Genomic DNA, 16,996 nt, shown 5'->3' with positions numbered 1-16,996 from the left:
ATGTCGAAAGCTGCAGAGAGGTCGAATTGAAGAAGGACAGTGAACTTGTTGCAGGAGTGAAGTTGTTGGACCTTTGAAATTAAAGAGGCTAAAAGAGATTCAGTGCTGTAGTTGGGTCTGAATCCATGTTGGTAGGGTAGGAGAATGGAGAATCTCTCAAGATAGGATGAGAGTTGGGTGGCTATGATGGATTCCAGCATTTTGGTCAGGAGAGGAATGTTAGCTATTGGGCGATAGCTGGAAGGAGTGGAGGGGTCCAGATCAGCTTTTTTCAAGAGAGGGGATAAGGAAATGTGTCCCATTTCTGTAGAAAATCATAGGCCTGTCTTCAACATTCCTCTCCTTTCAAAACTCAGAGAAATTCATTCTCACTCAATTTCTCCAGTAAGCTATGCCTTTCACCTCAATAATCACAGAACTAGAGCTTCCCCCACTGTGACCTCCTGCTGATAAGGTCCAATCTTTGAAGGTGTACAGGAATCCATGCCCACACCCTAGCTCGCTGTATTCACAACTCTGGTGCAAGGCCTTATGACAGTAGTTCCCAAGCCTGGTCCTCAAGGTACCCAAGCTAGTCAGCTTTTCAGGATATCCACAATGAATATTCAAAAGAGAGATTTGCATGCACTGCCCCCACTGCAAAGAACTGTACTTCATTAACTTCTGCACTAAAGCTTAATAATTTCTGCACCCACATTTATAAGACAATACAACTTAAACTGAACAAGAAAAGCCTTTTTTTAAATTGGTGCCAACATCAATTCTGCATACCATATATACTCAAATATAAACAGAGATTTTGGGGCCCAAAAATGGGAGTCTCGGTTTATATTCGGGTCAGCACCCACCTGCTCCCCTCCCGGACCTGTTACAGGCTTCCACCAGGCCTGTCTTAAGATCTGGTGGTCCAGCAATGGGCTGAGACAGAAGGGATCCCTCTCATCTCCTGTCCCAGCCGACTCTTAAGTAGTTTTACCTCCCTCCCACCTCTCCGTCATACCTTTTAAATGCCCGACGGTCCAGCGGTGGGCCTGGACAGGAGGGATCCGGCTGACTCTGAGAACTTTTTTACCTCCCTCCCGTCTCCCTGAAATACCTTTTGAATACCTGGAGGTCCGGTGGTGAACCACAGCAGGAGCAATCTTCTTTCGCTCCTGCCCCGAGGAGAGCCACTAGCTAAATGGCTGCTGCGAGTTCTTGCGGCAACCGCAAGAACTCGCGGCAGCCATTCAGCTAGCAGCTCTCCTCAGGGCAGGAGCAAAGGAAGATCGCTCTTGCCGCGGGGTTCACCACTGGACCACCAGGGATTCAAAAGGTATACCGGGGAGGCGGGAGGGAGGTAAAAAGTTCTCAGAGTCGGCCGGGACAGGAGGAAGGAGGAATCTCTCCTGTCCTGGCCCACCGCTGTACCACCAGTGAGGGGAGGTAAAAGTTCTTAGGCAGGGCAGGGGCCTGGGTGCAGAGCCTGGCAGGGTTGGGAGGAAGGGGAGCTGGGTGAAAAGCCTGGCAGGGCAGGGGAGGGAGGGAGGGGGCACAGTGCAGAGCCTGGCAGGGTAGGGCACTGCACTTGAATATTAACCCCCTAGTTTATATTTGAATCAACCTTTAGTTTATATTTGAGTCAACCTTTTTTCCTCCATTTTTTGGGGAGAGAAAAAAGGTTACCTTGGTTTATATTTGGGTCGGTTTATATTTGAGTACATACAGTACTCAGAAAGGTTCTGATGCTCCCTAAAGACAAATGTTTGTTCTCTCAAAGCTGCCTTTAAATTATCAAAATATTGCCATTACTGTAGTTTAAAGCAGTGTTCTTCAACCTTTTTACACCCATGGACTGGCAGAAATAAAAGAATTATTTTGTGGACCGGCAAACTACTAGGACTAAAATTTAAAAACCCCGTTTACGCCCCATCTCCGCGAGCTCGGTCCCCGCAAACCATCTGATCCCATCTGCACAAGCCACAATTATGATTTTATATTGAACGTATTTTATTAAAGTATAAAAAGAAACAGTATTCTGAACAATTGTGATTTTATAAATACAAATATACAGAGCACGGACCAACAAAACCCCTGTCTCCCCTCCCCTTCACATATATCCCCTCTACTATCAAGAAAACTGAACAAGCCAAGTTATTATAGAATGCTACATAGAAATATCATGCAAACAGAATACTGCAGTCCCCAGTTATGTCTCTAGCAGGATATATATTTCAAATCTGATATATTCTAATGACAAAATAGAAATAAAATTATTTTTTTCTACCTTTTGTTGTCTCTGGTTTCTGCTTTCATCTTCTTTTCACTCTTTTCCTTCCAGCATCTGCCCGTTCCATCCAATGTCTGCCCTCTCCCCCTTCCAAATGTATCTGACTTCTTTCTATGCCCCTCTTCCCTGTCCATCCAGCCTGTTCCTCCTCTCTCCTTTTTACATCATTCATTCCAGCTTCACTGCCTTCTTCATTTTTCTCTCTCCTACACCAGATCTAGCATCTTTATCCCTCTCTCATTTCTCTGCTGACCCCCTTTCCAGCATCAATGTCTCTCTACTTTCTCATTCCTCTCTCTCCCCTTTCCCTCATCTGATCTCTCCATTCCACCCTGACCCCCTTCCCTTCCTGTAATCTCCCTGCCAGCTGTTTCCTTCCTTTTTTCTTTCTCCCTTCCCTCCTCCCTCTATCCAACATTAACTCTCTTCCCATCCCTTTCCCTCCTCCTCTCCAGCAGCATCTCTCCTTCTTCTCCCTTCCCTCCTCCCTCTATCCAACATTAACTCTCTTCCCATCCCTTTCCCTCCTCCCCTTCCAGCAGCATCTCTCCTTCTTCTCTCTTCCCTCCTCCCTCTATCCAACATTAACTCTCTTCCCATCCCTTTCCCTCCTCCCCTTCCAGCAGCATCTCTCCTTCTTCTCTCTTCCCTCCTCCCTCTATCCAACATTAACTCTCTTCCCATCCCTTTCCCTCCTCCCCTCCCAGCAGCATCTCTCCTTCTAACTCTCTCCAAGTCCAGTAACAGCTCTCTCTTTATCCAGCAGCTTCCCTGCCTCCTACAGTGGCTGTCTCCCCTTCCAGCAGCTCTCAGTACTTGCCTGCAGGAAGTTGCCGGTAAATCACTGCCCTGGCAAGTAGGAGAGCTGGTGGGAGGGGAGGAAGTCACAGTGAAGGCTCCCCAGGATCTTGCTCGCACACGCTGACCATCTCCCTCCACCTGCACCTGAATCTGCAGCTCTCTCCGCGGCCCTCTTCAGCAACTCGGCAGGGGCGGCGATCAAGACAGGCTGCCGACGTCGGGACCTTCACTCTCCGAGTCCCGCCTATTTTGTTTCAACTTCCTGTTTCCCAACAGGCGAGACTCAGAGAGGGAAGGCCCCGACGTCGGTAACCTATCTTAATCGCCTGAGGCTGGGAACCGCAGTCGGCAGGAAATTTAACTGCCGACTTGATCTCGCCGGCCCTGTGCGGACCGGCAGAAATTTTCTGCGGACCGTCACCGGTCCGCGGACCGGCGGTTGAAGAACTGTGGTTTAAAGACTGCAGTGTTCATCTAGAATTATTGTATCTTAAAAACAAACTACTAGAAGTATTCACATTTATGATTCACCTCTATAAACTTAATTGAATTATATTTTACAATATATTGTGGGTATTACTAGCAACATGCACTAATGCCATTAATGTGTATTATTATCAAAGGGTACCATTGCACAGAATTGCATTAAAAGGGCCCTGGGGTAATAATGTGCATAAACAGCATTAGTAAGTGTATTAGTAACCAGTGATCCTTTCAAATCAGTATACAATCTTCCTTATAAAGTCAAATAAATTCAGCAACATTTATTCAAACTAATAAAACTGCACTCAACAAGGAATAAGAGAAAAGACTGGTATGCTTTCAGGAGCTCTTAGCTTCTCTCATTCTATGTGGCTGAAATGCTCTTCAGTCAAAACACTCTTTGGGTATAAAATGCAACATAAAGTAGTTAATGTGTTGAAAAACTTACGTTGCCTTTCCTTCCCTCAGGAAAATGCAAGATAAAGAAAACTGTAAGGTGGCAGAAACAACTTTTTTAGATAGAGGCTTGAATTTCAACTTTACATCAGTTTGTGTAGGCATGGGGCTTGCATATTGCTTCATGTTGATGCCACTGGTAGCTAATGCCTTTCTGCGACCTGATGTGGATTCCTACAAAGAAGAAATAAAATGTGATGAAATATTCCACTAGCTTCATCCCCAACCCCACCCCTGAGTACAAGCCTATAATTTCATAAGTACTGTGACATTTTCAAGACTAAACAAGATAATTTACAGCCATTATTGTAATACAATATCCAATATACCCTAGGTTCTGAAATTTGACCAAAATGTTTTCAAGTCAACATTTTCAAAACTATAGCACTTATAACTATTTCTAAAAAATAAAATAAAATCTGTCAGACAAAATTTGAAACCAATGAAAATAATCACATCTATATTTAATGTAAAAATTTAAGCGTATTAACAGTTTTCCTCTTGTGTTTCAAACAATGCAATTAAAGTACTTGTGCCGATGAACCTGAAATTAATTCATAGTGCATACAAATATAGGCCCTGATTCTATAAAGGGCGCCTAAATCCCGCCTAATGCTGAGCGAAACTTAGGCATCCAAACTAAGTGGTTAATGAGCCATTTAAGGGTCTTAACAAGCGATAATTGGCACATGGACATCCAAAGTATGTGGACATCACTTTGTAGGCGTGGCCACAATTTAATGGAAGCCCATTGGGAAAACTCATGCCTAATGGAATAGGTGTGGGCGTAGAATGGGCCTGGTCTGAGTGAGCCTTCTTTAAGGGCGTCTGTTGATTCATTTGCATAACGCTGAGCGACCTAGGGTGTCCGTCTCATGCCTACATTGTAGACGAATGAAAACCAGGGTCCATTAACTGAAGCAGAGCACATGAGAAAAGAAACACAGCTTTATGTTTCTTGCTAAAAAGCTACCTTTTTTTCTGACTAAACAGTGCTCCAATCAGCTCAATTCTTGAAAGCAAAGAAAGTACATGAAAAAAATATATAGATTGCATACATAACTTTATTTGCAAAAGCTTAAAAACAGAAAAAACAGATACAGACCTTAGGATGGTTTCTACTTCTTTGCAAATGGAAGTGTGCAGCTGCACAATGCTAACCTCATTGTGAGATCATCAAGGTGCACCTGCAAAGAAGAATGCCACAATTAAAATACATGCTGGGATTTGAACCTATGACCTCTGGAAGATGGGAACAGAGCTTTTACCTTTTGAGCCACAGCAGCTTCCACTAATATCGTTCTTCCTCACATCTGGTATGATAGCTTAAGGATCTGCTAAGCTATGATCTTCTCATGGTAGGAACCCCCATGACTGAAAGGAAGCAGCTGTGGCTCAATGGGTAAAACCCTGCACAACTCCATTTGCAATGAAGTAGAAGCCATGTTAAGGGCTGTATCAGTTTTGTTCAGTTTTTAAGCTTTTGCAAATGAAGTTATGTATGCAATTTATATATTTTTCATGTGCTTTCCTTGCTTTCAGTAATGAGCTGATTGGAGTACTGTTTAGTCAGAAAAAAGGTAGCTTTTTAGCAAGAAACCTAAAGCTATGTTTTTCTCAAATGCTCTGCTTCAGTTAGTGGATGTTTTCCCTCTAATTAGTAAATAATATTGCTGTTTGTCCACAAAAATAGAAGGTTTTGCATGCAATGTATCTGTTTTGATGTGCCCTGTTTATGTGGTGCCTTATTAAATGTATTTTGAGCTTAATAAAGTAAAAATAAAAACCCAAACAACTATTTAACGGATCACATTGAGGACATCCAAACTGCGCCTAAGTTCTGTCCATAGAACTTACATCTATCTGAAGCCCAAACTATGCTCAAAAGTAGACCTGGTTTTCAGTCGCAAAAATAAAAACCCAGAAAGCTATTTAGCAGATCATACTAAAGATGTCCAAACTGTGCCTATGTTCTGTCCATAGAACTCATATCTATCTGAAGCCCAAACTATGCTCCTTTACAATGCCTATAGGACCTAATTTTACAATTGCTATGCAACTTGCTAGCTCATTATGTAGCACACTGGTTAAACCTACAGCCTTCTACCCTAATGTTGCTGGTTCGAATCCCATATGATCACACACAAGTCCCACTCTTCATTCTTGCACAATCGTTCTTCACCCCTAACTGTACCATTCCCTTGGACTTTTGCACTGCAAAAATATGACCCTGCATTTTTTAGCATCAAATCTTAGCTGCCAAATTCCAGGCCATTTTTCAAGCTTCACTAAGTCCTTCCTCATGTTATCCTATCCTATTGTACATTTTGATATCATCCACAAACAGGCAAACCTTACCACATAGCACTTCCGCAATATTGCTCAAAAAATATTTTTAAAAGAACTGGCCCACAAACCAAACCTTAGAGCTTGCCAAGACTCAAACCTAATTACTTTTATCTGATGCTGCTTATCCATGCTGGCACTAATGATACTGCTAGGTACTCCTTCAAATGTATCAAAAGTGACTTTGTGACTCTGGGAGAGAAGGTGTAACAATCATTGCACAGGTTGTTTTCTCGTCAATCCTCTCTATTGAGGGTAAAGGCCAAGGCTAAGAAGATCACATCTTGGAGATGAATGTGTGGCTACGTGGATGGTGTCATCAAGAATGTTTCAGTTTACTAGACCATGGGATGATTTTCCAAGGGCGCTGAGCAGGTTTGGTGTGCATCTGTTAAAGAAGGGAAGAAGTGTCTTCTGCAGCAGACTGGCTAACCTACCTACTAAAGAAGGTTTTAAACTAGAATTGTTGGGGCAAGGTGATTAAAGCCCCCAGGTGAGTATAAGCCCTCAGGTAAATGAATCACTAAATACCTCTCAGGTAAGTGAATCACTAAATACCTCTAAACAAATAGGAAAAGGGGGCAATGTCTGAAAAGCAATATATACTAATGCTCGAAGTATGGGAAACAAGGTTCTGGATCTAGAGGCTGTGATGGAAAAGGCTGAGTTGGATTTAGTGGAGATCATAGAGACATGATTCACAGAGAACCATGACTTGGATATAGTTATACCAGGCTATAATCTGTTCAGGAAAGACAGGGTAGGAAGAAAAGGAGGGGGAGTGGCATTATATGTTAAAGATCATATTAAAGACACACAATTACAGGATCTGCAGGATAAGGAAGAAGTACTGTCAATCTAGAAAAAGGGAATGGAAAATATATTTATATTGGTGTGATATACAGGCCTCCTTCACAGATAGAAGTGGACAGAGATTTAACAGTAGATATTCAGAATATAGCTATAAAAGGGGAAGTATTACTAATAGGTTATTTTAATATGCCAGATGTTGAATGGGGAATTGCTATTGTGGAGTCCTCTAGAAATAGAGAGATTCTGGATTCTTTATAAGGAGAACTATTCCAGCAGTTGGTAATGGAACCCACACAGGATGGAGCCAAACTAGTGTTTACAAACAGGGAAAGAGTTTCTGATGTTACACTGGATGATCAGCTGCCATCCCGTGATTATTGCATGGTGTGGTTTAATATTAAGAGAAACCAATACAAAAGAAAGCAGAAAAATACTGTAATGCACTATTCTGACTTGCCTCTAGAAACAATGTAATGCACTATTCTGACTTGCCTCTAGAAACAACACAGGTACAAACATGTGTCACAAAGCAATGTTACTTACCGTAACAGTTGTTATCCAGGGACAGCAGGCAGCTATTCTCACTAGTGGGTGATGTCATCCGACAGAGCCCCGATACGGACGTCTCACAAGCATGTCTTGCTTGAAGAAACTCAGAAGTTTCGAGATGCCCGCACCGCGCATGCGCCAGTGCCTTCCCGCCCGATGGTCCGGGTGTGTCTCCTCAGTTCAGGTAGATAGCAGAGAAGCCAACCCAGGGGAGGTGGGTGGGACGTGAGAATAGCTGCCTGCTGTCCCTGGATAACAACTGTTACGGTAAGTAACATTGCTTTATCCCAGGACAAGCAGGCAGGTATTCTCACTAGTGGGTGACCTCCAAGCTAACCTCAATGGGATGGAGGGAGAGTTGGCAACTTAGGAGAATAAATTTTGTAACACTGTTTGGCCAAACTTTCCATCCTGTCTGGAGAAAGTATCCAGACAATAATGAGAGGTGAATGTATGAACTGAGGACCAAGTGGCAGCCTTACAAATCTCCTCAATCGGTGTCGATCTGAGGAAGGCTACAGAGGCTGCCATTGCTCTGACCTTATGGGCTGTAACCTTACAGGGAAGGGATAATCCAGCCTGGGCATAGCAGAAAGAGATACAAGCCGCCATCCAGTTGGAGATGGTGCGCTTCGATATAGGTCGTCCCAACTTGTTTGGATCAAAGGAGACGAAAAGTTGAGGAGCAGTTCTGTGTGGTTTGGAGCGATCCAGGTAGAAAGCCAAAGCACGTTTACAGTCCAGAGTGTGAAGAGCTGATTCTCCATGATGAGAATGAGGCTTTGGAAAAAACACTGGAAGTACGATGGATTGGTTGAGATGAAATTCAGAGACCACTTTAGGCAGGAATTTCGGATGAGTGCGGAGGACCACTTTGTCATGATGGAATACTGTGAAAGGTGGATCCGCCACCAAGGCCTGAAGCTCACTGACCCTGCGAGCAGACGTGAGGGCCACCAGAAAAACCACTTTCCAGGTGAGATACTTAAGTGGAGCCCTGTTGAGAGGTTCAAACGGAGGCTTCATGAGTTGAGAAAGAACAACATTGAGATCCCAAACCACAGGAGGAGGTTTGAGAGGAGGATTGACATGGAAAAGTCCTTTCATAAATCTGGAAACCACAGGATGAGCAGACAGAGGTTTCCCTTGCAGAGGCTGATGGAAAGCCGCAATAGCACTCAGGTGGACTCTTATAGAGGTAGACTTGAGACCAGACTGAGACAGGTGTAGAAGATAGTCCAACACAGAGGATAGGGAAGCTCGCTGAGGCTCCTTGGAATTGGAAACACACCAGGAAGAAAACCTGGTCCACTTTTGGGAGTAGCATTGTCGCGTAGCAGGCTTCCTGGAAGCCTCCAAGACATCCCTCACCGCCTGGGAAAACTGGTGAGGGGTTACGTTGAGAGGAACCAAGCTGTCAGGTGGAGAGACTGCAGGTTGGGATGAAGTAGTGATCCTTGATGTTGAGTAAGTAGCGAAGGAAACACTGGAAGAAGGACCGGCTCCCTGCTGCTGTGCTGAAGTAGAAGGGAGAACCAAGGTTGTCTGGGCCACCGAGGAGCTATTAGAATCATGGTGGCATGGTCGAATCTCAACTTGACCAGAGTCTTCTGGATGAGAGGAAATGGAGGAAACGCATACAGAAAGCGATTTCCCCAATCCAGCAGAAAAGCATCTGCCTCGAGGCGATGAGGAGTGTAGATCCTGGAGCAAAACTGAGGCAGTTTGAAGTTGTGGGGAGCCGCAAAGAGGTCTATCTGAGGCGTCCCCCATTGTGCAAAGATCTGATGAAGGGGATTGGAATGGAGGGTCCATTCGTGAGGCTGGAGGAGACGACTCAAGTTGTCTGCCAAGACATTGTCTTTCCCCTGAATGTAGACAGCCTTGAGGAAGGCGTTGTGGTGAACCGCCCAATCCCAGACTCTGAGAGCTTCCTGGCAGAGGGAGGCCGATCCCGTGCCCCCCTGCTTGTTGACATAATACATGGCGACCTGGTTGTCTGTGCGAATGAGGACCACCATGTCGTGAAGCAGATGTTGAAAAGCTTGAAGAGCATAGAAGATGGCTCTGAGCTCCAGAAGATTGATTTGATGGAGTCGGTCCGCACTGGTCCAGAATCCCTGAGTGCGAAGCCCATCCAGATGAGCCCCCCAGGCATAGGTCGAGGAATCGGTTGTGAGAACCTTCTGGTGGGGAGGAGTGTGAAACAGCAAACCTCTGGATAGATTCGAAGAGGTCATCCACCAAAGTAGGAGTGACTACGATGTGTCAAGTCAACGGGTCTGACACTTGAGTCCATTGAGAAGCTAGGGTCCACTGAGGAATTCTGAGATGGAGCCTGGCAAAGGGTGTCACATGAACTGTAGAGGCCATGTGGCCCAGGAGGACCATCATGTGTCTCGCTGAGATAGACTGGCGAGAAGATACAGACTGGCAGAGATGAAGAAGAGCATCCATGCGCTGAGGAGGGAGGAATGCTCGAAGCTGAATGGTGTCCAGTACCGCCCCGATGAAGGGAAGGGACTGGGTAGGCTGCAGATGAGATTTGGGGAAGTTGATCTCGAAGCCCAAACTCTGCAGGAAGCAGATTGTGGCCAAGGTCGCCGAAATGACCTCTGGAGCTGACGGGGCCTTGATGAGCCAGTCGTCGAGGTAGGGAAACACCTGAAGACCCCTGTTCCGGAGTGCAGCGGCCACCACCACCAGACACTTTGTGAAAACTCTGGGAGACGAGGACAGGCCGAATGGAAGCACTCGATACTGCAGATGTAGATGTCCCACCCGAAATCTGAGGAACTTGCGGGAGGCCGGATGAATGGGAATGTGAGTGTAGGCCTCCTTGAGATCCAGAGAGCATAACCAGTCGTTCCGTTCGAGGGGGTAGAGAGAAGCAAGGGTCAGCATGCAAAATCTCTCCTTGACCAAAAACTTGTTGAGGACTCGAAGGTCCAGTATGGGTCGCAGGTCGCCCGTCTTCTTCAGGACGAGGAAGTACCGGGAGTAAAAACCCCGGTTGTGCTGGTCCACCGGGACCAGCTCGACGTCCCGAAGCCGAAGCAAGGCCTGAGCTTCCTGAAGAAGAAGGGCGGCCTGCGTCAAGTTGGAAGGATACTCTCTTGGAGGGTGGTCCGGAGGGACCCGATGGAATTGAAGAGAGTATCCTTCTCTTACGATGGAAAGGACCCAGAGGTCGATTGTAATAGCCTCCCATCGATGATAAAAATGATGGAGGCGACCCCCGATGGGAAAAAGAGGAGGATGCAGAACGAGGTCGGTTATGCTCCCTGGAAGAGAGTCAAAAGGGCTGAGTAGCCTTCGGTGCAGCCGGCGGCTGAGGTTTCTGCTGAGCCTTCTGTGGAGGCTGTCTCTTCGCCGGTTGTCTCGCAGCAGGAGTTTGCCGTGGAGTGTAGCGCCGCTGATAAATCAAAGGCGGTCTAGAAGGTCGAGACTGCTGAGACTTGGGCTTAGGCCGAAGGATAGATTGAAAAGACTTTTCATGATCTGAAAGTTTCTTGGTAACAGTCTCGATAGACTCGTCGAACAGATCGGCGCCCGCACAAGGCACATTTGCAAGTCTGTCTTGGAGGTTCGGATCCATATCAATCGTTCGAAGCCATGCCAATCGACGCATGGCCACGGAACAGGCGGCAGCACGTGCCGAGAGCTCGAAAGCATCGTACGAGGACTGCATCAGCTGGAGACGTAGCTGGGAAAGGGAGGCTACCACTTCCTCGAACTCGAATCGAGCCTGGGAATCAATGTAGGGAGTAAACTTGCGGAGCACCGGCAAGAAGAACTCCAAATATGAAGAAAAAAAGAAATTATAATTGAGCACTCGAGAAGCCATCATAGAATTCTGGTAGATTCTCCTACTGAACTTATCCATCGTCCTCCCCTCTCGTCCCGGTGGTACAGAGGCATAGACCTGGGAGGGATGAGAACGCTTGATAGAGGACTCGACCAGCAGGGATTGGTGAGAGAGTTGAGCCCCCTCAAACCCCTTGTGATGAACAATGCGATATCTTGCATCCAATTTGCTCGGGACTGCAGGGATAGAGTAAGGCGTCTCAAAACATCGCATAAATGTTTGATCCAGCAATTTATGGAGAGGAAGCCGAAGAGACTCCGCAGGATTAGGCAAGTGCATGGTGTCGAGATACTCCTTAGAATACCGAGACCCAGTGTCCAAAGTCACATCCAAGTCATCAGCCATTTGCCGAAGGAAGGAAGAAAAAGACAACTGATCCGCTAGTACCGGCCTCCGAGACGGACTGGATGAAGTGGAAGCCTCAGGATCCAGAGAGACTTGGGAGCGACAAGGAGAATAAGATGTAGATGGTTCCTCGTACTCCGGCCCCTCCGGGGGAGATAAATCCGAGGAGGAGTACCCCAGACGTGGCAGCTTCTTCTGCGGCGAAACCTCAGAATGGCGTGAAGAGTGCCGAGATGAGTGTCTGGATCGATGCCCCTCCCGGTGCCTGGAGGGAGAGCGAGAATGTCGATACTTCGCATGATCCCACGAAGCTTCCAGCGAATGAATGGGACTGGAAGCGGTAGATCGAAGGGGCGGAATGGAGGCCGCCTCATGCGATGCAGCCCAGGCCTGGTATGGAGTGCGGAAGAACTCTTCCTGCGATTTACTATGCCCAGAACTTCGATTATCAATCGGGGGAACAGCACCGTGTTGGCGCGGAGGCGTAATGGGCTCTAAAGGAAGCATGTCGCTAACGGAAGCTCGCCTCGAGGGACCGGCCGCCCTTCGCCGCTCCTCCTCGTCAAGCAACGAGATCGATCGGCGGGGAGGGGGCGGTCCGCCCCCTGGGATCGGGACCGGGAGGTCACCCTGGATGGAGGCGATTAATCTGGGCCCCATAGTCTGCATGAGCTCGACAAACTGAGCTTCCAGCAGGGACCGCAGCAAAGCCGATATGGAGGGATCCGCACCGAAAGGGGGTCCTCCAGCACGGTCTTCGTACTCCTTCGTGGACGAGTGCTTCTGCTTGGAAGCTTTCGGTACCTTAATGACCACAGGTGGAATAGTGAAAGGCGGTACCTGAGCCGAGGAGACGGGAACAGACACCGGCGCCGAACTCGGGGCCGAAGCCGGAGTAAACGAAGCCGGTTTCAGAAGGCCCGGAGTAGCAGGAGTGGCCGCAGGCTTCACATGGACAGGCGAAGCGGCCGATGAAGTCGAAGCCGAAGGTTCTTTAGCAGCTTCCATCTTGAACATCGACTCCCACAACAGACAGCGCCGCTTAAACGCCCGCGCTGTTAGAGTGGAACAAGGCCGGCACGATTTCGGGAAATGTTCTGGACCAAGACATTGCAGGCAGCGTCGATGCGGGTCCGTCAGCGAAATCGCGCGCTGGCACTTGCTACACTTTTTAAAACCAGTGATTGGCCGGGACATAGGCCGAAAAAGCTCCGCCGCTAGATCGAAGGAGCTGGGCTTGAGCCACGTGGCCAACCCGGCCGACTCGCCGGAAGAAATTTTTTTTTTTTTTTTTGAAGAAAAGAAAGAAAGTACACAAAAAGGGGAAAAGAAACCCAAAATCGCGGAATTTAGAAGGCAAAAAACGGGAATTCAGTCAGCGCAGAATTGAAGTAAAACTTCTCAGCTCCGCAGAAAGAAAAGAACTGAGGAGACACGCCCGGACCATCGGGCGGGAAGGCACTGGCGCATGCGCGGTGCGGGCATCTCGAAACTTCTGAGTTTCTTCAAGCAAGACATGCTTGTGAGACGTCCGTATCGGGGCTCTGTCGGATGACATCACCCACTAGTGAGAATACCTGCCTGCTTGTCCTGGGATAAATATTAATACAGGGGCACTATAACAAGTACCCAAAGAAAGAGAGCAACTAATAAAATGAAAAATGAGGAGGAAAAAGCCTCAGAATTTAGGAAGTGTCTAAAAACATACTTGTTCCTGAAATACCTAGACAACTGGCCTGTTCTCCCCCTTACTCACTCACTCTTTCCGCTCTCAAGTCCAATTATTCTGTACCTTCTCTAATCTTTTGTAAACCGCATAGAACTTCACGGTATTGCGGTATATAAACTGTTATTATTATTATCTCAACCTCCACAATACAGGTGACAGGTATAGCAGGGCAAACCTCAAAGGCATTAAAAAAACCTCCTCATATACAAATTAAATTGGTGCTCTGTGCAATGCAAGTAAATCCACTGAAATTCCAAAGATTAACAAATAACAGGCTTATCTGCATTAGGAAAGGTCTGTCACACCAGAGTTAGCCAGTGCTTGCATTCATGGCTGTTTCAGGGTGAACGCACTGCACAGACCTGTATTGTCAGAAACCACCTCAGTGCTGCTTAATATTACAACAGGTATGGAGAGGGCTCATTAAAAAATAAAGGTTCTAGACTTTTATTATTATTATCATTTTTATTAATTCCACAGCAACCACCATCTGTACAAAGTTAGTGCTCAATCTACAGAAAAATGCAATAACAAAATTCATACATATCAGAATTATAGTTTGAGGACATTAGGAAATACAAACTGTGGAAAAAATTTTGTTGTAGAAAGGAACTTTCCCTTCACCCTCCCACCCCTCCCCTCCCCATGGAGACGATTGGTACAAGTCTTATACAAAACCTGTAAATATACTGTTAAGAATTCAACAAACGGCTTCTAGCCTTAGGGGTTAGAGTGTTTCATAAGGGCTCCCAGACACTGGTGAAATGCTGTTCCACTTTACAGTCCAAATCAGTAATATTTCTCCACTCCATGGAGGATTGCTGAATCATCAAAGATCGCCTCTGGTGTTCATGATAGGTAAGCTTGGTGAAGAATTTTGTATTGCAATTCCTGAAGTTGAGCATCCCTCGAACTAAGTGCTTTCTGAGCAAAACATTCACGCTAAAACTGATCTATAACCTCAGCGGCCAGCTCTGCAGACCACCACCAAGCTAGAGGTACCAGATAGGAAATTGTTCGCTCCTTTCTACCCACCCCATACCACAAGGAAACTGAGTTATGAGTAGGCTGAAGGAACGATTCCCCGTTCAGGTGACTGCGATGTTTTGGAGAGTGAAAGTGCCTTAATTGAAGATTAAGGGCAAGGGCAAGTGGGATGCTTCCCATCCCGTATATAGATCCGCATAAAGCAGGAATCCACCCACATTCGGTTGTGCACAATGTCCCAACTACAAGTCCTTACCATACTGGTCCCGAATGTGGTTGACTTCTTCCAATGCTGGTGGAAACTCCAGATTTTGGCATGAATGCCATGTTCTAGGACCCTATTGGAGGGGAGTATTGGCCTTCTTTGACTTATGTCTCCCAGTCTCAGTCCAGTGGTCCTATGAGCTTTTGGTCCTTGGCCATCCTGGGCCGATAGTACAGTGTGCGCTACCCCCATCTTACTGCAAGTTTGTACTCACTGTGCTTTTGTTAGCAAAGAGGGGTATTCTTCGAGGTTGGATGGAAGAAGCACCTCCTCAGTTGCAGATTTCCATGCAAGAGATGGCCTCTTGTGAGTCACAAGGTTTCTCTGGCAGTGACACTGGCAGGAAGGCTGGATATTAACGTGTGTGAAATCTCTGCTTGTCCAAGCTTTGATTCATTGATGTGATTGAATGGGAGAGTATCAACGGGGGTGGGGGGAGGCTGGGGGAGGGGAGGGGGTTCTTACTATTTGAAAATGTGAAACTAGGGGGTACAGTTTTGTGAATGTTCACTGTTTGCAGCTGATGGCTGAGTATTCTTTATACTATACCGCTATATTGCTGTTCATGCCGCTTTGTATGTATTGTGTTGTTCCTTTTCTTTCATTAATAAAAATATATATAAAAAAAAAAAAAAGATCGCCATTGTGGAATAGGAGTCTGTGCAGAAAGCCAGAAGTAATATACAGTTCTTCCCCAGAAGAATAGCCTGTGCAAAAAGCTCTGCAAACCCTTTGGAAGAGCGGCACCAGTGTGGAGCTGCCCAAAAGCACAGTTACTTACCGTAACAGATGTTATCCAGGGACAGCAGGCAGCTATTCTCACATATGGGTGACGTCATCGACGGAGCCCGGATGCGGACGCCTCACAAGCAGACTTGCTTGAAGAAACTCGAAGTTTTGAGTCACCCTTACCGCGCATGTGCGAGTGCCTTCCCGCCCAGTGCAGGGCGCGTCTCCTCAGTTCAGATAGCTAGCACAGAAGCCAACCAGGGGAGGTGGGTGAGTTGTGAGAATAGCTGCCTGCTGTCCCTGGATAACACCTGTTACGGTAAGTAACTGTGCTTTATCCCAGGACAAGCAGGTAGCCTATTCTCACATATGGGTGGCCTCCAAGCTAACTAGAATGGGATGGTGGGAGTGTTGGCAATTAGGGAAAATAAATTTTGTAATACTGTTTGGCCAAACTCTCCATCCCGTTTGGAGAAAGTATCCAGATAATAGTGAGAAGTGAAGGTATGAACCGAGGACCAAGTAGCAGCCTTACAAATTTCCTCAATAGGTGTAGATCTGAGGAAAGCTACTGAAGCTGCCATAGCTCTGACTTTATGGGCTGTGACTTTACTGTGAAGGGGTATAGCCTGGGCATAGCAGAATGAGATACAAGCTGCCATCCAGTTGGAGTTGGTACGCTTAGAAATAGGATATCCCAACTTATAGGGGTCGAATGAGACAAAAAGTTGAGGAGCAGTTCTGTGTGGTTTGGTGCATTCCAAATAGAAGGCCAAAGCACGTTTACAGTCCAGAGTATGAAGAGCAACTTCTCCATGATGAGAATGAGACTTTGGAAAAAACACTGGAAGAAAAATGGATTGGTTGAGATGAAATTCCGAGACCACTTTAGGGAGGAATTTAGGATGAGTACGAAGAACCATCTTGTCATGATGGAACACTGTGAATGGTGGGTCAACAACTAAAGCTTGCAGCTCACTGACTCGTCGAGCAGAAGTGAGGGCTATGAGAAACACCACTTTCCAAGTGAGATACTTCAGATGAGCCTTATCAATTGGTTCAAATGGAGGCTTAATCAGTTGAGCAAGGACAACATTGAGGTCCCAAACCATAGGAGGCGGTTTGAGAGAAGGTTAGACATTGAAAAGTCCTTTCATGAATCTGGAAACCACCGGATGAGCAGAGAGGGGTTTCCCTTCAATAGGCTGATGGACAGCCGCAATTGCACTGAGATGGACTCAGATAGATGTAGACTTGAGGCCAGAATTAGATAAGTGCAAAGATAGCCCAAAACAGAAGATAAGGAGGAATGTTGAGTTTTCACCAGCATTGGAAGGAGTCAACCACATTCGGGAC

The 16,996-nt window shown here is 46.4% G+C and overlaps 1 protein-coding gene across 8 annotated transcripts in view; it reads right to left on the bottom strand.

The window, feature by feature from the left end:
* Positions 1 to 16,996, bottom strand: part of EHBP1 (EH domain binding protein 1) — a 617,593-nt gene that overhangs the window by 488,380 nt on the left and 112,217 nt on the right. For all 8 annotated transcript variants that reach the window (XM_033936740.1, XM_033936741.1, XM_033936748.1 and 5 more), the window contains exon 6: positions 4,002 to 4,183. In XM_033936740.1, coding sequence (XP_033792631.1) covers positions 4,002 to 4,183 — 182 coding nt within the window. The remainder of the gene's footprint in view (positions 1 to 4,001; positions 4,184 to 16,996) is intronic.

This window comes from Geotrypetes seraphini, chromosome 3 (assembly GCF_902459505.1).
Source record: "Geotrypetes seraphini chromosome 3, aGeoSer1.1, whole genome shotgun sequence".
NCBI classification, from domain to species: Eukaryota; Metazoa; Chordata; class Amphibia; order Gymnophiona; family Dermophiidae; genus Geotrypetes; species Geotrypetes seraphini.
The sequence above is the reverse complement of the archived record's forward strand: the minus strand, read 5'-3'. Positions and strand labels throughout refer to the sequence as shown.